At 38.0% G+C, this 22,732-nt stretch overlaps 1 protein-coding gene across 8 annotated transcripts in view; it reads left to right on the top strand.

Annotated features, from left to right (window-relative positions):
* Window positions 1-292: 292 nt before the first annotated feature.
* LCORL (ligand dependent nuclear receptor corepressor like) overlaps window positions 293-22,732 on the top strand; it is a 166,468-nt gene continuing 144,028 nt past the window's right edge. The window contains exon 1 of one of the 8 annotated variants that reach the window (XM_036921033.2): window positions 293-1,749. In XM_036921033.2, the coding sequence (XP_036776928.2) occupies window positions 1,611-1,749 (139 nt within the window). In that variant the 5' untranslated portion in view covers window positions 293-1,610. Of the gene's footprint in view, window positions 1,750-2,435; window positions 2,787-22,732 lie in introns of those variants that run through there. The other 7 variants (XM_036921037.2, XM_036921038.2, XM_036921042.2 and 4 more) reach the window with 7 other exon arrangements.

The following is a 22,732-nucleotide window of genomic DNA, read 5'->3' as shown; positions in this document are numbered from 1 at the left end:
GAATGGAATGGGTAACTGAAAGCATCCACTGATAACTCCCAAAGCACCTTCCCTACTGATTTTACTTGCTTCTCCAATTGTGACCATTCTAGAAAAGGTGATTTTGAGATTTCAAACGACACTTTTATTTGTGAAAATGTAAAATCACATCGTCACTATTGAGAGATAATAGGAGCAATTAAATATTTTCTCCTTAGAAAAAAAAGAAAGAAGGTCAATATGGATAAGGCACAAAACAGGGAGGGTGGAACTAAAATCAGAATTCATAGGGGTTTCCAAGAAGGGTTAAAATATATTTCCTATAAATTTCCAGTAATACACAGTACTTCTCAGCGAACTTTGAGTGTCTCAGCTTCGATTTGCCCTCTGCACGTATACAGAAACACATGTATAATCGCTCTGGCGCAAAGGTAAAAAAATGTCATTGGAGTTTACATCTAACCAAAAGCTTTCCCCTTGAAGAAGAAATATTTTCTCTAGCATAGTGTAAAATTCGGTTCGTAACATATGTAAAGTGCTTAGGCCCATGCCATGCGCTGTATTAGGATCAGGGAAGTGCAGATGTCATGGTACATAAGTCTCAGTGGGTCGCTCTCCTCCACGAGTTTACATTATGCGGAACATAAAAGTTTCCCCTTTGGGAGTTTTCACCCAGCAACACCAAATGCCCCTTAAATAATGTTCAATGAAAGCCCCGCATTTCCCCCCCTAATCCTTGAAAACAGTGTCGTTTTCCGAGATCTCCTCGCCCTGGAAACTGAAATCACTGCGGGATCTCTCTCTGAATATTTTGACAGGTCTCTCGGATGCAGCCAAAGGACTGGCTTGCTCTTTCCCTGCAGTGGCGGGATGACAGTGACCCCCAACAGTTTCCAGCGCTTAAAGCACAAAGCGCAGCCTGAACCCTCAGGAGGCAGACAACTTACGGCTTCTACCGCCCTTCTCTTGCAGAACCTAAAGAAGCTGAGGCGTCTGGGTGAGACCCGGCGACGCGAACAACACACAGTCCTGGACGCTCAGTCCTAACCCCACCAGCGGTGCAGCGAGAAGTCTAAGCTCGCAAGTCCAGGTACGAGGGCTGGTGAGCGCGCGCCGCTGCTACACTACAAGGACCGGCGTGCACCGAGCCGCCGCGGCAAGCTCCGCTTCAGGATACTGGCGCAACGGAGCCTGGGAAGTGGAGTCCCCGGGCGGCCGGAGGCGCGTCGCGAAGGCAGGAGGGCGGCGTTGCTAGTACGCTCCATTTGCACGCAGGTTTCTGGCCGGGCTCCGTTCCTCTTGCTCCCGCTCAAGGTTTTCGCGGGCGACGGGAGCAGTATGGCTCTCTTGAGTAAACTCAGGAGGGAGCGGGGGAGGGCGAGAGGAGAGTGGATAGGGAGGCGGGGTCAGCGGAAGCGGCAGGTTGCTTCCTTCTCCTCATGCTCCCTCCCCTCCTCTCCCGGAGGGAGCAGTGGGAGGGGGAGAAAAGGGCCGAGGGAAGGTAGTGACACGTGTCAATCAACCCCCCCCTCCGGGGGGCGCGCGCTCCGGGGCTCGCGCCGAGGGCTCGCGCCCCTGCCTCGTGCCTGCGCCGCTCGTATGTAAATGAGGGCGCGTGACGCGGGACGCAGATGGACAAGGGAAGAGAGAGAATGGCCGCTGCCGCCGCCGCCGCCGCCGCTCAGTGCCGGAGCCCTCGGTGCGCGGCGGAGAGGAGAGGATTCCGGCGGGAACTCGACTCTTGGCGTCACCGCCTCATGCACTGTGTAGGTAAGAGAGACACTGGCCGGAGCCCCGGCTCCGCGCGGCGACGGCTGCTGCAGCCCGAGGAGTTTGTGGCTGAGGGGTTAGTTGAATCTCCCGTTCGGGTCAGTTCAATGGGGGAGCGCGATGGGAGCGGCGGCGGCGCGGCGACTCCGGCTCTCGCCTTTTGTCTGGGGGCTCCTCGCCCGGCGCGCCCCTCGCCCCTTCTCCTTCTCAGCCCTTGGGCTCCCCAGGAACTGTTGGTGCGGGCTGGCTCGACCAGCCCCCGAGGAAGCCGCTCGCCCGCGCTCTCCCCGGAGCTCCTCGGCGCCCCTCGCCGTCCGCCCTGTCAGGAGGGAGGAAGCGGCTTGGCGGGTCGGCTCCCGGGCGAAGGGGAGCCGGCAGGCAGGGCCGGCGGGAGGAAGGCGGGCTGGTCCGCGCCCCCGCCGGGCGCACACACACCCCCTTCTTGCCGCTGGGGGCCGAGCTGGCCGACGCGGCCGAGCTCCCGCGGACCGAGACCTGGGCGACCCCCGGGCGCTCTCCGGCCTGGGGTCGCTGGGGGGCTGCCGGGGGCGCGGGGCGGCGGGGGCGTCGCCCGAGGGGCGGGGGCGCCCCACTCTGCTCTCTCGCGCTCGGCGGCGGCGGCGCTGTGTGTACCCCTTTAAGAAGCAGCCGCTCGAGCGCTGACGGTTGGGATTTGAAGTTCTTCCTCTTTGGAAGTCTGGACGGATGGGGGGTGTTGCCATGGCGACGGCAAACCCCCCCCCCCCTTATTCTCCTCGCGGACGCCCCTAGGACTCTGGTCCTCTTTTACTGTCATGTGATGGACCCTTCTCGGCACAGACGCGCACGTCGCCCTAGCCACTTCCCATCCCATTCTCCTGCAATTCTGTCTTTCCTTTTGGTGGGGTCGAAATCATTTTGCTTCAAACTTCTGGGCCTGGGGATGTCATTTTGCGGGTTGCTCGAGGTGGCGGAAGGTTGTGGAAACTACGCACCTTGCTGCGGTCGCTTTTTTATCTGAGTGAGATATGTGCGTGGAGCTGATTGATATCCAGCAGGTTGGTTTAGACGGTACGGAGGGGACTACGCGGGTTTCGGGATAGGATGTGTTACAGTGCGTTGTTTGTTTTGGAAGGGAGTTATGGGTAGTAGAGTAGGGGAAGAGATAGGAAGGTTGCATTATCTAAGGAGTGGGTAGTGGCTACAGATTGCTCGACTGGCGATTAAATCTTGGCATTTGGAGTTGAGGAACCTTAGTGCCTCAAGAAAACAACTCTCTTACCTTGTTTCCGTCTGTTCTTGCGCCACCTCGCGCCGCTTTCCCCCAAACCCCTCAGATTTGTTTGGTTAGCGCTTGAAGATCTTATTTTTCACTCGTGAAAAGGAGATCGTAGTAGGATAAACTAACAACTTCAACTCAGAAATGTGACTGCAGAATACGATGGATGTAGGAATACGTATTAGAAGGAAGGCTTCTCTGATTAAGAGCCCTCAGGATGTGTTTGAGCAGTTTACTAGTAGTTTTACCTTTATAAAATATGTTTTAATTTTATTTAAGGAAATATTCTGGGCAATAGCTTTTAGTCAAGTACTCATAAGCGATTTTAGTTCTTAAGAAAAGTGTAAAAAAGACTTGCCATATTATTTAAAGAGTAAGCCAAATTTTAATTTAGAAATTAGTAAAATTTTAAGCTTCCTGAACACAAAATGGACCCGTTTTTATAATTGCTTAAGTAAAGATTTCTTCTACTGACAACGTGTTTAGAAATTGTTAAATTCAGTTAGAATCAGACTGGATGACAGCATTGTAACACTGGCTAACAATATTATGGTGTTAAGTTTTGTCCAGGCACACAGTGATTTGACGATGTCTTTCGTCAATTATGTTTTAGAATAGTTTGGGTTTTTTTCCTGCCATCTTGTTGCTTATTTAGATATATGTACTTTTGAAAAATAGTTCAATTTTAATTAAACAATGAATTGGATTTTATGGAAAAATAATTAGAATCCCTCTCTGTCTCATCTACTGGGATACATAGGATTAGAAGTCATTGAGAATTGAGTTAAAGCTGTATGTTTAACATGCAATCTCTGTTTAATATTTTAAATGTAATATGTCATTGTATCGTATTTGAAAGAAAATTTTTTCCTGGTCTCCAACTGTATTTGGGAAATGTATCCCACAGTCCCAGTCCTTGACAGGAGACTTAGTAACACCCATCTCAGCTTTGTTTTTGTCACAGTTATTTTTAAATAAACAATGTCTCTTTTAAACAGGACATACACACTGTTGGCTTTTGTCAGTGTCCTATATGTGAAGCACCTAGTCATAGAGTAGATTGGGATTAAATGTAATTTGTGTAATTATTGCAAGTTCCTTTTTGCTATTGTGCTTACCCTCATTACTTTGTAATTATGTTTACAAAAAAGTTATTTTCTTTTTGGTTTGCATGTGTGCATGTATGGGAATATGTGTATATATTTCTGTATTGAATATTCAGTGCTCTTACTGCTTGAAATCATTTTAATAAAATACTAACCTTTCTACCTTTGTGGAAGAAAATGATGCAAGAATCTTATTTTTAAACGAGATAAGGAAATTGTAAGCACCTTCTTAGGGTCCATACAGCAGTTTAGTATTGAGCCAGTAGTGAAGTTTAAAATCTCAGTTCTTAGCCTAAGTCTTTAATTTGATTCAGTTTTTTTAGAACTCATATATATTATTCTGATTTTATAGGGGGAGTTCATTTTAGTTATGACTACTGCTAGTTAGCTAAGATGTTTAACTGTTGATATGGAAAATGCATGCCTTTCTCTATTTGTGGAACTCTTCAGGTTAGATTTTTAACTATGTGATTTATTCCTGGTTTTTATTTTTTTTTATGATTTATTGGAAGAGTTGTCTTATAAGTTCTGTGTCCCAATTAATAGCTCTGTTTACAATATGGTGCTTTATATAATTTGATTATTTTTCTGTAAACATCCTATACTGTGTTATAATTTTGAGTATGCTCATATAACATATGTTTGAGTGCTTAGTGGTTATAGTAAATAGTATCCTAGGACTCAGTATGAATATTGAGTGATAACATACACAATCCTGGATCTTGTGAAATATATATTATAATTAATATCTGATAAGTCAGAAAATTTACAGCAAAGTAATTTCTAGGACAATAGAATGCATTAGTTTATTTTTAAACATTATTAGGACATGTGCAGTCTATTAGTATATTTGATCTGGGAGATAGACCAGGCTTACTGTTTCTTTGCTTTTTTTTAACTTTCAATTTTGTATAATTTCAAACTTACGAGAAAAGTTGGAAGAGTAGTACAAAGAACTCGTATATACCCTTATCCATATTCACCCTTTGTATTATATTTTGCTGCATTTGCTTTATCATTATTGCCTTATGTCCATCTCTTCCCCTCCCCTCCCCTCCTCTCCTCTCTCTTTCTCTCTCTGTTTATGTGTATTCTTTTAAATGAATCATTTGAGGGTAATTTGGAGACATCATACCTCTACCCCTAAGTTCCTTACTGTGTATTTCATAAAACCAAGGATATTGTCTTAAAACCAAGGAGACTTAAAATTGAGTAATTCAGAATCTATGTTCAAATTTTATCTATTTATCTATCTATACATTTATTTCCCCCAGTGCATGATCATGCATTGTATTTGGTCATCATCTCTTCAATCTCTTTTAATTTGGAACACTTTCCTATGTTTAATTTGGAACAGCCTTTCCTGTGTTTCTTGACCTTGATATTTTTCAAAAGTACAGGACAGTTATTTTGTAGAATGTCTCTCAATTTGAATTTGCCTGTTGTTTCTTCATGATTAGACTGGTTATGCATTTTTTGGCAGGAATACCTCTGGAGAGAGGTTTTGTCCTCAGTACATGGTATCTTGAGGTTCATGAAGTTGGTTTGTCCCAATGTTGGTGATGTTAGCTTTGAAAACTTGGTTAAGATGGTGTTCTCCATATATCTTCCTGAAAGTTATTATTTATTCTTCTGTAATTAATATGTAATTTGTGGGAAAATACTTTGAGGAACAGAGTATTTACATAGTCTCATCAAAATTTCACCCACAAGTTTTAACATCCATTCATCATTTTCTAACTTTATCATTCCTTCTATAATTAGTAGCTGGTATTCTGTCATAAAGCAGTCTCTTCCATCTCCTCCATTATTTGTTTACTTATTTATTTTTATCAGTATGAACTCGCGGATTCTTATTTACTTAATGGGTAAATCCATTACTATTAATATTTTTGACTCCCAGATTGTCCCAGGTTTGGCTAGGGGGATCCTCCTTAATCTGCTTCCAGTGCTTTTTGACAAATTACACCTTTCTCACCTCCTCCGGTCGGTCCGATGATTTCTTGAGCACTTCTTTCCTGACAAAAAAGATATTCCAGGTTCGTTGTACTTTACGTGTCCCAGCTCTGACGTGAGACATTTCTCCAAGGAATCCTCCATTCTTTCTAGTGGAAAACAGATTTAGATATCAAAATCTGAATACTTGGTTTCAGGACTGTTTTTAAACCCTATTTTTCTGATACAGAAGCTAAAATCAGTATAACTTATTTGCCTTAGGTTGCAACAGCAAAAAAAAAAAAAAATAGTGAAGATTTGATTAGACTCATTCTATAAACTACAGCATCTTTCCTACATCCCAGTATTGTCCAGAAGAAATAAAATGGGAGCCAAATATGTAATTTAAAAATTTCTAGTAACAACATTAAAAAAGTACATTTTACTTCACCCAGTAATTCAAGATAGTTTAACATTAATCCATATAAAAATTACTAATGAGTTTACATTCTTTTTTTAATATTGCCTTTGAAGTCAGGTATTTATACATATAGCATATCGAATTTGGACTAGCCACATTTCATGTGCTTGATAGTCACATGTGGCAAGTGGTTACTGTTTTGGACAGCACAATTCTGTGGTGTAGTAGCTCTAGCCAACTCTTGATTGCCATGATATCACTTCACATCTTTTATTGGGATAGAATATTATAGCGAGTAAGAATATAGGCTCTTACTGCATTTGAATCCTAGTGTTACCACTTACCAGTGTGGACATGTTACTTAACCTCTAGGTATTTCAGTTTCTTATTGTAAATTGGAGATAATGAGGTGGTTTAAGAATTAATTGTGTATATATATATATATATTAATATGTGTCTTTATATAGAAAGCATTCCATAGATGTTAGCTATCATTATTACTGATTTACATGTTATTAGCAGCTTTGAGCTTTATGTTTTTGCCAGTATATTCTTTATGGTGGGAATACTGATAATAAAATGGTGAGGCATCTGACAGGAAAAGTTACCAAGGGCTTGAATGATATGTATTCCAAGGTATTTTATAGCTAGGTCATCACAGCTTATCACTTAGAATAATTCTGGTTTTTTATATATGAGAAAACCAAAAGACATTTGATATCTTCCTATATTCTAAGGAATCTTTTGACTTTGTAGTAACTGAATACAAGAAATTAGTTTAAATTCATTAAAAAAATCTGTATCATACTAGATCATCTTCAAGCTACTCTCTGTTGGTACCTACTATTTTACTCTTCCTTTTAACTCCATCACTGTCTCAAAGCTCTGCATTCTGCACATGTGGAGTGGACTTTAAACTACCTGCCCCATTTATAATCAGCAGATCAATGTTAGAAGATATTTTCTTCCAGTATTTTTAACTTGTGAAAAAGTTATGGGAGCACTTCTTCATAGGGGGAATAGTTCAGGTAAATAAAATTATACATAATCAACTTGATATTTCTTTCTGGCTGCTTCTTGCTTCCTGCTGTTTTGTCTTTATTCTAACTTCCATCATCTTGTCACTATTGCCATGTAAGTCCTAGAAGAGTATATTTACTTAGAAATCTGGATTTGATAGGAACGGTATGGACGTAAAGTCTTGGCTGTACACACTGTTTTTTGTGGGCAGGAGCAAATTTTTTATCCATTTAAAAAGATGTAAATTATGGCATTAATAATAACATGCATCAGGCAAATAGAATCTATGATGGTAATGGGTAGATGGGTGGTTAAAACATACATCTACAGTTCTCTGTAAAATAGGAATATTGATGAATTTTGCATGTAAAACTTGAAATTCTGTGTTGTCCTGGATAGTTTTGTACTTGCAAGAGTAAAATTTGTCACCCTTGGGACCATACAGTGTGCACATTTTGTATTTTTTAGATGTTAGATAGGGGCTAAAGGGTGGTTCGAGAATATTATAGCCTCCTTTCTGCATGGTGCTGTCTCTTCATGTCCACCATACTTTCTTGGCTGGCTATTTGTGTGCACCTCCCTCTGCTTGGTGGTGCATTGTGGTAAGTTGCTGTTATGTGTTCCCCATGTTCCTCTGACTTGTCTGACTTTTAGCCTTGGTCTTCAGTTCTACAGTGCAGTCCTAGGAGAGCAACAAGGCATGTAAATTTTTGGATATGCAACACTTTCTTCCTTAATAGTAAATCCAATCATTCAGTTATAATACCATATATTTTTTGTATGTGGAGTCCCTATCTTTTTTCTTTCTTGATAATATTCCTTCTTTTTGGTGTATATATATATATATATATATATATATATATATATATATTCCTTCTTTTTGGTCTATCTATCTATCTATCTATCATCTATCTATCATCTATCGAGGGAGAGAGGGAGAGAGGGTCAGCATTTGTGATGATAACACAAATGCTGGTTAGAGCACCAAGTACATAGGTTCAGAAGTTTTAGTATAACTACAGAGTAGAGTATCATACCTTAAGAATTTTAACATTGTTTGGGTGTAGAAAGAGGAGCCTCAAAGTAAGGCCATTGAACTTTTACACTGAAAAGTAACATCATCAACTAAGTAGGAACACAAGGAGAGAGCAGTATCACCAAATCTAAGAGGAGAGAAGCGTAACAATAAGGAGGGATTGTTACATGTTGATGAGATGTCAAGTACCATGAGACAGGGAAGTGTACATTGTTTCTGGCAATCTGGAGGTTCTCAATGACCTTGACTAGATGAACTTATGCACAGTGGTGGGGATGGAAGCCATGTTGTCATAGGTTAGAAACTAAAATGTACGTTTATGGAGGTAACTCAGATAATAGCAGACCACTCATTTGACAAGCTGCATTTTGAGGAAGAACAGATAAATGGAGCAGCAATTGTAAAGATCAGGGGTCCAGGGATGGTTGTTTTTCAGATGGGAGATACTGTTATGATGCAAAGTAAAATGGGAGATACATTTTTGAATCAGTAATATCCATGGTTACTTCATATGTTATTTAACTAAGCTTGACACTTAATAGCAACAAAATATTGAGACAGATAAATTTAATAAATAGAATGGGCTTGGTTTGAATCACTGCATGTGAACTCTAAATTTATCTTTTTTTTCCTTAAAAAAATATGTTCCTAAGTTCATCACCAAGATATGTGTTGTATTACACATTTTAAAGGAATGATTTTTTTCCAATTAATTTACTGTTGTCAGTCATCAAATACCTTGAGTCCCACTGTGTATCGCTTACCATGTGATTTGGCTTTTGGTCGGTTTGACCATCTAGGAAGAGTGAGAAGGGAGGCTTGGCTATTCATGAAAATGACCTTTAAGACATTACTCCATCCCAGGAAGAACAACTTTTATCAAGATCTTGTTAATATTAGTCATTACTCTTTCCTTCAGGAGGACTAAATAAGGGGTAGAGAAAAAGGCAGAAGATTCTTCCAAAATTCTTTGCTTAAGAATGTGGAAAGTGCTGAGAGGTGGAAACTGGGGGATGTTTAGAAAAGCTTATTGTCTATTATAGGAATAGAGGTTAGACTTTGCTTTTAAAGAGCTCACACTTATCAGGGAGATTGGTTATTAGAGTTGGTAAATATAATGGAAGGACAGAGGAGGAAGCAATTCATTTTGAGTTGAAGAATCTGAAATGGTTCGGCTTCTCAGGATTGAGTGAAAGCAGAGATTGGCAAACTTTTTTTGTAAAGGGGTGGATAATAAGTATTTTAGGCTTTGTGTCCATATGTTCTCTATCGCAACTACTCTTGCTGTTGTAGCACAAGCTATATGTAAGTGAATGAGCTTGTCTGTGCTCCAATAAAATATTATTTACAAAAATAGACATATTTGGCCTACAGGCCATAGTGTGTTGATCCCTAAGTTGAACGATCTAGCAGGAGAGTAGGGTAGAGGGAACAGGCAGAGGGATAGTATAAGCAAAGATACAGATGTCTTAATAATGATTATTCTGAAAATACTCAGCACTCTGGTGTTATTGGAGTATAGGGTGGGAGTAGGAAGTAGGACTAGAAGTATAAATTATGGCCTCTATAAGGAGGAAATTATGAGCCTTTGAAGTTTTTTTCCCCATGGGTAATAAGCATGATCAGATAAGTCAGTTTATTTTCATTTTGAACATCTGCTATTGGTTCAGGTTTGAGGGGTTTTGTTTGTTTGTTTGTAATAGTTTTAAGCTCAAATTGAAGCCTCCCTTTTAAGTAAAAACTGAGAAAATGCACAATCTCCACTTCAGTATGAAGATGTTGGGTTGCTGAAGTACTGTCATTTGGCACCCTTCTTTACTGCCAGGGCTCTGAACAATTTGAAAAATAAAACAAGGAGAAAGATGAGAACCAAAATATCACTTCTTTTACTGATAGAGACTAAGTTAAGAGGAATAGCTTGGTGGGAGAGGCAGGTGGACAGTCTGGTATGGGCCAACTAATTACCCACTCCTAGGCATATTAGGGGAGCAGAGCACAAAAGGAGCTCTCTGCAGGGATAGTTTCCCAGTAGCTCACTGCCAAGGGGAAAAGGAATAGAACTGAGCTTAGTTATTCTTTCCAAAGTGATTAATCTGATCAGTCTGTTCACTTCTCTAGGGAAGAATTGCATCTCAGATTGTGCTTGTCGAAGCATCCTTCCTCATAGAAACAAGGAGCAAGGAAAAGGTGTTACCACCAACACTCAAGGCTAGTTTTGCAGAATTGTAGCTGGGAATAAGTGTACTGACAACAATATAACTGTTACACTGAAATTTACATATTCTGGGTATTTAAAAATATTTAATTCCAGTTTTTGAAAAAATCATATTTCTTAAAACTCTCAGAACATTTTTTTTTTAACTGAACTAGATTTTTTACAGGCTTATGTAAGGTACTTAAACAAAATGCATATTTGGCTTAAAGAAAATGAAAGACAAGACTTCCATTTTTTATGAGTGGACTTTTTAAATTTAGAAAGAATTACTATAAAAGAATAGAGCACTGTTTCTTTAAGGGGAAAAGTAGATAGTTTGACAAATAGATTATCATTTTAATTAGCTCTGATAATGGATGCTTATGCAGATTAGTCACTGGTATATCTTTTTTTAAAATGTCATCAGTTCTTCCTTGTCCTCTTCGTCTTCCCTCTTTGAACAATTCAGTACTGAAACCATCAAGTGGGACCAAATAATGGTAAGGGTCCACCTGGGTGACCTTTATGGGAGGGCAAGCCTTGTCCTCTTGGAGGAGTGAGGTGTCGCTACAGGGGTGAGGAGAGTCCCCAAGTGGTTGATGGAGTTGTGAGGGGTGAGGAACAGTCTGAATAGGAGCACATGCTTGTGCAAGGTGTCAGAGCCCGAGCAGCATCAGTATGGTATCTGTGCAGGAGGGTAGCCTAGTATAAGGAAGGTCACTGGTCCCAGTGAGGGGTGTTCAGACCTGAACAGGGCAAGAGGATGAGGATATCTACTTGGGGTGGGGGAGTAGACAGGCACCCATGTAGGGGGGTAGCCTGGTGTGGATATATTGAGGCTCAAGTTGGGTGAGGAGGGAGTCCATGCATAAGGCATCCCAGTGCAAGATGTCAGAACCTGAGAATGGGGAAAGGAAAGCACCAGTGAAGGGTCAGCTCAATATGGGTATTAGAGCCAAGCAGGATGAGGAGGATATTTTTGTAGGATTGGTGCCAGGCGTGAGGAATAGTGGCCTGAACAAGGTGAGGAAGTTAATGTATATGAGGGGGTGTGGGGGTAATGGGATGGTAAGGGGTGAGGAGAGCATCCATGTGGGGAAAGAGAAGCAGGCACAATGGGAGATGGTTACATACAGGGAGACTGGTCAAATAATTAAATATTAAAGATAATGGGAACCAGGCCTCTTACTGTCTGAGAAGGGAGTTACAAATATGTAAATGGAGAATACTAGAATGCCCTCTGTAGTGTTGAATTGGAAATGAGACACTCATGTGAACTCATAGTTTTCATTATACGTAGGCATACAGAAGTAAATGTATGTACACACATGCCCTATACTGTTGTTCACTGAGAAAGGGCCTAGGAGCAGGAGCAGTGATACCCCAATAACAGTGAGCATAATGGGTCATTTGTTAATTTGCTGATTTTAATGGTTGTATTTGTAAGAGAATGCCTTTGTAGGAAATACTAAAGAGTTTAAGGGTGATGGGACATCATGTAGGCCAGTTACTCTCAAATTGTTGAAAAAATATGTTCTTACCATACTTCAAACATTTTCTGTAAATTTAAGGTTTTTACAAAGTTAAAAATATTTAAACGCAATGCTTTTAGTCTAATATTACACTCTTGAACTAATCACTTTCAGCCCTTAAAGCTGCATAGTTAGTAATATATGAACTGTCTTACAGATTTTTAACGCTAAGAATTACTTTTTGAAATACTGATAGCTAATATCTACTGAGTGCTTACCATGTATCACCAGATATCATGCTAAGCATTTTGTGTATTAATCACATTTAATTTTCACATGTGATAAAATAGTACAGTTTTTATGTTCAGTTTGCAGATGAGAAAACTGAATCTTAGGCTGACCTGCCTAAGCTTTTCATCTGGGAAATATGAAGGTAGAATTTATTTACATCCAGGTTTTTATTACTCTTTTGGTGAAACCTGGTTAAAAATGAGCAAGTCTGATCCTTCCTGGTCAGATAGTTGCATCTGAAACTTCAGTACTGCTGTTCTGTTTTGTTTCAGAATCTTGAATTTCAGGGGCAGGGGAAAGTGTTCTGGGTTTAGACTCCTCGAGTTCCTAGAGAGGAATAAGAGACAACAGGGATTTTTGTATTTGAACACACATATCATAATTAAGGGTTCCCTTAAGGTAGGTTAATCAGGGAATAATATCTCCACATTTCTTTATTGGTTTTGCATTTGGGAAAGGGGTGGGGGTAGTGGTGAAAGGGAGTGGTAAGAGCATAGAGTTAGTGGGGCAAGGATTTCCCAAGCACAGATTGTTACTGTTAAGTTTTATTCTGTTTATATAGTTACCCTTCATGCCTATTACAAGAATGCTGGCCATCATCTTTCTATCTCTTTTGAACTTTCTCAAGAATGGCAAATGATCAAATAGAAAATAGTTCATGGTAATTCCTTGTTTGATTTTAACTCTCCTTTGCCTGTGCTTCCCTATATGCATTACTATACTATAAGCAGTTAATGCCTAATCCACAGTAAATAATTACAAATACCAATAATTACTGTTATATTCAGCTTAGAAGTTGCTCCATGATTCAGATTTTCTTTCTCTTTTTTCTTCTCGTATCTCTTATTTACTCTACTGTATATAGGAAAGTAGTTCTGTGGTAAGATTTAGGGGTTTCTTACATGTGAATATTATAGTTATCACCTATTTTTTCTCCTTTGCCTTATTACTTTATCTCTTAGCATTTCTATTCTGGCATAAGTATAACTCAAAAATGGGGTAGGATTTCCCTATGATTATACATTAGCTTACTTATCTAACTTAACTTACTAAATTATCTTACTTATCTTCACTCTTCTCATCAGTCTGAACCCATAGATTCTTTCATCCTCTGTCAACTGAGGGAGTTTTTGCCGATCCTTTCATTCTTTAGATCCATTCTAAAATTATCTGTTTATTTTACGTAAAAACATAGTGGGATTTTCAGTGTTGAAGGAAGAATGTCTCTATGCTATAATCCTTTTCATGCATGTCTTTTTTCTCTTCTAAATTTTTTCAGTAAATATGGATGGGCCAGGCATTGTCCTGGGGGAGTCAGATGCATTAGATTGTCTTCATGAAGTGCAGTCTTGTAGAGAAGACAAGGTTCTCTTACTGTATAGTATGATAATGTTATAATAGAAGCATATACAATATTAAAGTTGTGGTATAAAGGAGGAGAATGATAAGGTTTCCTTGTATGGGTCCAGGAAGGGTCATAGTATGACTGTGGGATAAGAGCAAAGAGAAAAAGAAGCCAAGTCATGGAGAAACTTCTAAGCAGAATATAATAGTAATTATTGTTACTTTTAATTATTTTACTGAGGATTAGGCATTAAGTGGTTACACTAGAATTCATTTTGATTTTTACAGCAGTCCTGCAAGTAGGAGCTGTTTTTATCATCCCCACTTTACGATAAGGAAGTGTAACCCACAGGTAGTGGAAAACCATTGAAGGATTTTAAGCCTGGGAGTGACATAGTTTCATGTGATTTTATAAGATTACTCTGCTAAAAGAGAAATAGGAGAATAGAACAGGAAAATAGGAGAACAGAATAGGAAAATCAATCAGGGGGATGTCAAGATAGCCCAACAAGAAATTATGAGAGAAATAAAACTGCTATCAGAAATAGAGGAGAGAGGAAGAATCCAAAAGAAATGATGTTACAATAAACAGATTTTAGATAATTGATGAGCTATGGGCATTCAGAAAAAGGAGAAAGATTAGAGAATCGTTTCCCTGCTTCTGTGTAGGAGGCCTAATTGAATTGTGGGACCATAATCCAGGATAAGATACAGAGAAACATATATTTTCATATTTGAGGTAGTAGAGTCACTGTACAGTCATACCTCAGAGATACTGTGGGTTCAGTTCCAGACCATTGCAGTAAAATGAATACCACAATAAAGCAAGCCAAATGAAATTTTTGGTTTTCCAGTGCATATAAAAGTTATATTTAGACTATACTGTAGTCTATTAAGTGTGCAATAACATTATTCTAAAAACACAGTGTACATACTTCAATTTAAAAATACCTTATTGCTAAAAGAAGTTAACCATTATCCAAACTTTCGGAGATTGGTAATCACTGGTCACAGATCACCATAACAAATATAAGAATGAAAAAGTCTGAAATATTGCAAGGATTACCAAAATGTGACACAGAGAAACAAAGTGACCAAATACTGTTGGAAAAATGGAGCTGATAGACTTGCTTGAAGCAAGGTTGCCAGAAACCTTCAATTTGTTAAAAAAAAGAAAAAATATCGGAAGCTCAGTAAAGTGAAGTGCAAATAAAATAAGTTATGCTTTTATAGGCTTATCAGTATCTCAGTTCAACACATTAGGGTTTGCTAGTTTGCCTCAGCCAGTTGTAGCATGGGTATGCACAGTAAGACCTCTAAGAACTAATGGAATTCCTCTCTACTCATTGTATCAATTCTGAGCTTTCATAGTTCAAAGGATCTTCTGCAAGAATAATGTGGGGCCTTTGCATTCTTGTACTGTTAACATTTGAAGGTCCAGAGGTGGCTTTGGACCTTAATTATTATTCTGTGTGTGTGGTGTTTTCTAATCACTTGTTATCTGTCAGAAAAATTTAGCTTACAGAGACTGAGTTATGTTGTATTTTTCATTTGATATGTGAATAATTTTATAATAAGTTTAAGTAATTGGAAAGACTATCTCAAGTCATTAATTTCTCTAATTGTGAAGTTGGTAGAGTGGATATAACATGGTTCACTGTAGGTTTTGGACTCCCATAGTGTTGACATTAATGATTCCATCTTTAAACAAAACCCCAAAACACTTCCTTCACCTTCCTTTTCTCTACTTCTTCCCAGATACTAACCTAACTCAGTATTTGATAATGTTCCACCTGCATGTATGTCTTTCATGTATATCCTAAATACAGCATATCTAAAACTGAGCTCTTGATCTTCCTCTACCAAATACTAAGTCTGTTTCTGGTGGTCTTCATCTCAGTATACCTAGTTTCCCAAGTCAGAGAACTGGAGGTCATCATTCACTTATCCACCTTCTCCTCTCCTATCCAGTCTACAAATTATTATGATTATGTTACCAAATATACCTTAAGTCCTTCCTTTTCCCTCCATTTCCACTCCAGTCAAAGTCAGCCTTACCTCTGTCTGGGTGTTGACTATAGTAACGGTTCTTAATGATTTCCACTCTTCTGCTCCAATTCTTCTTTAGTTTAATCTTCTATGCTACAAACAATAGTCTGATGAAGTATTTGATCTACTCTCAACCCAACGATAACTTTCTTGGAAGCACGGAAGTATACTGCATTCTGTTTCTTGGAAAATTATTACAGCATCTCTGAAAGTTGTGATGTGTCAGACACGATGGAAGTACAAAAATTGTTTTGAGGCCAGATTGTGAATGTTTTGTATTGTTTTGTTTTTTAAATATTGTCCTAAGGAATTAATCCTTAGTCTGATACTTAATTAGACTTAACTGACATTTTTTTGTTAGCTTGCTTTTAAGTGGGGAGGTTCACAGGAATGCCACTTTACACTTTCTATTCAGTGAATTTACTGTTACAACTCTGTTCATACCAACCATATGCAAACCCTGATTACTCTTCCTTTTGGTTAATCAAAGGTATCTTTCTCAGAATACTTGAAAACTTAGGCATAATTTGTAAAAATCACTATGAGAAATTTTAAATATGTTCAAGAGTAGAACAACACATAATGAATCTCCATATTCCTGTGACCCAGCTTTAATAATATTATAAATTCTGGCCTGAGTTTTAATACAAAATTTTAAAACAGAAAGAGTATTTTATATGTTGGTTGCCTAAATGCTGTAATCCGTTCCATATTCTAATGTGAATAAACTCAGATTACACATTTTGTTGCAGTACTTGCAGATTTATGCCAGAGCTTGGAAAACATGACATTCGTGACATTTTACTGCTTGCTTTTTAGACTTAATATAAACTATTTTTGGTTGTATATGGTTTTATTATGAGCCAAAAATGTTGAGTTCTAGACCCCAGAAGCCCTTCCTTTCTTCCTTCTTCCTTCCTTCCTCCCTCCCTTCTTTCCTTAGTTCCTTCCTTCCTTCCTTTCTCTTTCTCTTTCTTTTTTCTTTCTTTCTCTCCCCCTCCCTCCCTTTTTTCTCTCTCTTCCTCTTTCCCCTCCTCATTCCCTCCATCTTCCCACATCTTTCTCTCCTATCTCTGCATCTTGAATTGCTCTAAAACCATAAGAAACTATTGCTGCGTATATCTTTGATCTGATGTTTTATATTCATCAAGCAAACCAAAGAGTACTGCTTATTAATAGACTCATTGCATATGCTAAAGAGCAGCTCATTATTTTTTGATCTTGTGGAACCACTGAGTTGACAGTAATATAGCTAATGTATCAGAATTCCTCAGCATTTACTTATATGGTTGTTGTTGAAATAACAAGTTAATAATAATATTCACATTTTCACATTAATTCTTCATTAGCACTTGTGAAAATTTGGTATTTATGTCTTGGGGATTTATTAAAAATCCACAGCAAATTAATTTAGGGATTGGAAAATCAGTTTTAGGAGATATAGATATATATGGGTATATATGGAGATAACGGAGGTACTTAAGTATAGATATCTAGATATAGATAGATATAGATGTATGTGTGTAATTTATCTTTAATAATAACAATGTGATGATGCCAGGAGACTTGTAAAAAAATATATATAGATATTTCAAATTTTAATGAAGAGCTGAAGAAAATGTCCTGTTGCCATTTGTGTGCTTTAAGTTACCATTATATAAAAAGTATTAAATTGAGATTTTTGTAGTAAATTGTGAATTTAGAGTTCTTCTTATTCTAGGTGTCTCTTACTAACTGTGTAACCTTCAAGTTACAAGCTATTCTCTCAAAAGTTTTTCCATATTGATTTTCAAATCAGTGTTTTTTTTTCATTCTTCCTTTTTCTATGCTGGACTTCTCTCAAGATTTTTTGACAGTCTCTTCTTGATACCGTTTTTTATTTTTAGACTTTACATTTTCTTCCCTTGGATAATTTTCCTAAACTCAAATGTGATCATATTATTCTCTGTGTAAAAATTTTCATTGTTTCCCCTGTGATGTTAGGATAGAGTCTAAATTCATAGTATGGCTTAGAGTGCCCAGCATTACCTGCTGCCTCTGTACTGTCTCAGCTTTTTTGTTTGTTATTATACCTTGTGTACTACCATCAAGCAGCTCTATCAGTAGTACAGTAATGGCAGTATAGTAATAACAGCAGCTAACATTTATTGAACACCTATTAATATGTGTGCCAGGTATGTACTTTACACATATTCTATACTTTAATCCACAGAATAAACTTGAGTATAAGTATTATTTTTTGCATTTTTACAGAGGTGTCACACTGAACCCTTTTTGGATCCTCAGGCACTGTGCTTCTGGGCATTTGCATATTTGTTTTCTCTTTCTGGATTCCAGTAGCTGCTATTTATCGTTTCTTTTTGTAAACTTTATTTTTTTCACGTATAACTACAGAGAGAAAAGTGTAGATCATGGACTTATACTTCAGTGAACAAAATAAGCCTACTGTTGTAACCACTGTCAGATCAAGAAGTATAGTGCCCTGAAGTCCCCTCACACCTTCCCCAAAATGAATAGTATTCTGATTTCTCAAAACCACAGATGATTTTTGCTTGTTTTGGAAAACTTTGTTTAATTATATAGCATTTATTCTTTTGTGTTTAGCTTAAGTCAGTATTATGTTTGTAAGAGTCACTCAGTGGTTGCCTTTATATATAGTTTATTCATTTCCTTTGCTCTGTAATATTCTAATATGTAAATATGTCATAACAAATCTATTCTTGTTTCAAAGGATATTTGGGTTTTTTCCAGTTTGTATTGTTATAAACAATACAGTTAACATTGTTACACATTATGCATTTTTTCCATTGTTCAATTTAGGGATTATTTTTCTACCTCATTTTAACTAACTACACTTTGTTTTTTTTCCAGGAAGCTTTCTTAGCCTCTCCATGTTTGGATTTTTATCCTTCCTGTGTGCACTGATATCACTGTCTCCTTCCTCTATTGTAAACATTTATGCTATATTTCCCACCATGTTTGAAGTGTGTATGTGTGTAAAGAAAAAAGCATGCATGTTCTCCTCCCTGACTTTGTGGCACTCACTGAGTAGTTAAATAATTCTCGAGAGTTTTTTTTCAATAAATTCATCCATTCATTGCTAAAAAATAAACATAAGCGTAAATCTAGTGGAAACTGGTTAATGTACTTCATTACTGTCTGCTTTTGTTTTATTCTCTTCATTTAGATGTGCACAATTACCATAAAGCAGGTTATCAAGTTGTGTTAAATTTTTTAATTTGTTATGCATCTGTGTTATCCCTGTTTATGTTCATGCCACCACACAACAGGTATTGTGTGAAATATTTTTAGAAATTTTCTTAATAAATCATGGCACATTTAATAAACTTATTTGTGACAAATAATATTATTTGTCCTTTGAGGGTGGTAATTTGGCAATAGTCAAAAGACACTTGGTGCCAAGACAGGAATGTTATGAATGATAAACTGTATCAAAAGTAAGTTGACATTTCAAGGAATATAGACTGTTCTCCCCTGTCCCCATCCCCTTGTGTGTGATTTTTGTTTCTTTTTTTAACTTTGGTATCAATATGATGATAAAATCACATGAGCAACATTGTGGTTACTAGATTCCCCCCATTATCAAGTCCCTACCACATACCCCGTTACAGTCACTGTCCATCAGTGTAGTAAGATGCTATAGAGTGACTACTTGTCTTCTCTGTGCTATACTACCTCTCCATGCCCCCTGCTACATTATGTGTGCTAATTGTAATGCCCCTTATTCCCCTTCTCCCTCCATTCCCACCCACCCAGCCTCCCCAGTCCCTTTCCCTTTGGTAACTGTTAGTCCATTCTTGGGTTCTGTAAGTCTGCTGTTTTGTTCCTTCAGTTTTTGCTTTCTTCTTATGTTCCACAGATGAATGAAATCATTTGGTACTTGTCTTTCTCCACCTGGCTTATTTCACTGAGCATAATGCCCTGTAGCTCCATCCATGTTGTTGCAAACGGTAGGATTTGTTTTCTTATGGCTGAATAATATTCCATTGTGTATATGTACCACATCTTCTTTATCCATTCATCCACTTTTGGACACTTAGGTTGCTTCCATTCTTGGCTATTGTAAATAGTGCTACAATAAACATATGTGTGCATATATATGCCTTTTTGAAACTGGGAGCCTACACTCTTAGGGTAAATTCCTAGGAGTGAAATTCCTGGGTCAAATGGTATTTCTATTTTTAGCTTTTTGAGGAACCTCCATACTGCTTTCCACAATGGTTGAACTAGTCTGCATTCCCACCAGCAGTGTAGGAGGTTTCCCCTTTCTCCCCATCCTCCCCAGCACTTGTTCCTAGTCCTTTCTATGTTGGCCATCCTAACTGGTGTGAGGTAATATCTCATTGTGGTTTTAATTTGCATTTCCCTAATAATTACAGTGTGGAGCATCTTTTCGTGTGCCTGTTGGCCATCTGAATTTCTTCTTTGGAGAAGTGTCTGTTCATATCCTCTGCCCATTTTTTAATAAGGTTATTTGCTTTTTGGGTGTTACGGTGTGTGAGTTCTTTATGTATTTTGGATGTTGACCCCTTGTTGGATATGTTATTTACAAATTTATTCTCCCATACAGTAGGATGCCTTTTTGTTCTGCTGATGGTGTCCTTTGCTGTACAGAAGCATTTTAGCATGATGTAGTCCCATTTGTTCATTTTTTATTTTGTTTCCCTTGCCTGAGGAGGTGCATTCAGGAAAAAGTTGCTTATGTTTATATTCAAGAGAGTTTTGCCTGTTTTCTTTTAAGAGTTTTATGGTTTCATGACTTACATTCAGGTCTTTGATCCATTTTGAGTTTGCTTTTGTGTATGGGGTTAGACAATAATCCAGTTTCATTCTCTTGCATGTAGCTGTCCAGTTTTGCCAACACCAGTTGTTGAAGAGGCTATCATTTCCTCATTGTATATCCATGGCTCCTTTATCGTATATTAATTGACCATATATGCTTGCTTGGGTTTATATCTGGGCTCTGTAGTCTGTTCCATTGGTCTATGGGTCTGTTCTTGTGCCAGTACCAAATTGTCTTGATTACTGTGGCTTTGTAGTAGAGCTTGAAGTCAGGGAGCGTAATCCCCCCTACTTTATTCTTCCTTCTCAGGATTGCTTTGGCTATGTGGGGGGCCTTGTGTTTTTAAAAAGCTGTTTCTCTTTGCAAAATTAAGTCATTGAACTCAGTTAAGCCACTGAGATAAGTCAAAGTTTAGTATAATGCCCTTTTGAGTTTCTTATGCCTTAAAAACTAGTAACTTTACCAAGTTGTTTATCTTGTACTTATTATACTTGAGTATTTCTTTAATTTGTATGTGTTTTCTTTTTTCATTTTTAACCTTTTTCATCTTGAATTTGTCGTCTTTGAAGTTAAAATTTTCATCTTTGCTTTAACCACTATGCCTGTTACTAACACTTTTTTCCCATCCCCCATTAGATAATGTGCTTCCTACCATCTTATTTTCACACTTTATCTTAGGTTTATTAGCTCTTTTCTTGCTGGTCTCAGGCATTTTATATGTTTATTGATCTTGACCTGCTGCTTTGTCTTTTTCTCCCACTAAACTATGACTTTTAGACAGGTCATAGTTTATTAGTGGTTTAAGAAAAATGTTTTTTGAGTACATGAAGACTTTGTCACCTGTTTTAGTCTGTTAACACTGTTATTTGCCACAAGTGCTCATTTTTATATTAGTCATCTTTCTTATTATTTAAAAACTCTTCCACCTCTTTATTGAAAAAACATTGTGTTAAGTATAGATGGCCCCTCTCTACTTTCAGCCAAATCCTTTGTCAGCCATGAAGTTTATTTGCATTTATTAAGCAAATGACTGTGACAGATCCTCTGGATAATACAGAGGCAGTAATGCTGTCCCTGTTGTCAAGCAGCTAAACATCGGAACTCCCTTTCCTTTACAACGACAACAGAAAGTCTCAAATTAGGGTATGAATAGACTTGGAAAATGTGGTTCTGGTAACAATGAATTCTGATAAGTAAGATTGGAAAAGTATTTGGGACACCATTTAAACAGTATTTGTATACCAAATCTGTATATTTTACACATGAACAAACTACTGCCCAATATGGTTAATTATTCAGCTGATTGTAAAGCTGGAAGAAAAGGTTACTTTGGACACTTGGCAGGTGAACAAAAAATGGGGAAAAGGCTTTTCAGATAGGCAACGTGTAAACAGCTCAGATACATAAATGACATAATGGTTTAGTTTCTTATAAGTGGCATGTAATTTAATTATGATGGAATTACATAAAATGAGATTGGAGAATAGGCATGGGCTAGATCAGGGAAGGCTGTGTATGCTATTTTTGAACATTTATAATTCATCTTGTAAGCAGTAGAGCCCCATTGAAGAGTTTTAAGCACAGTTATTATAGTCTTGTGCTCTTTTATGTGGTGATAGTTGATCAGAACAATATTCCAATATTCATTATAAGAGCCTTGGTAATCAGAGAGAGACTCCTGTAAACTTCACATTTTCTGTACTGCTTAAAATGATGTTCAGTAGGTATGAATCTTTAAGGTAACAAATTTACTGTTTGGAATTATAAAACATTTTTAAATTTGTAAACTATGTCAGGCCTCCAAAAAATTTACAGAGTAATATAATATATATCCAGGTACCTTCCATCTTAAGGAATAAAACATAACAGATAAGATTGAAATTTTCATCTCTCATTTGCCAGTCCCATTCCCTTTCCTCCGTCCTGGAGGTATATATTTTTCTCTCGCTACCTTCTGTTAAGCATTTATAGGCCAATTTCTATTAAGTTATTTCATTGTTAGAGTCAGGTATACTTTATATATTAGATGTCTTTTGTAAAAGTTACACATTGA

The sequence above is a fragment of the Manis pentadactyla genome, chromosome 5, assembly GCF_030020395.1.
Source record: "Manis pentadactyla isolate mManPen7 chromosome 5, mManPen7.hap1, whole genome shotgun sequence".
NCBI classification, from domain to species: Eukaryota; Metazoa; Chordata; class Mammalia; order Pholidota; family Manidae; genus Manis; species Manis pentadactyla.
The sequence above is the reverse complement of the archived record's forward strand: the minus strand, read 5'-3'. Positions and strand labels throughout refer to the sequence as shown.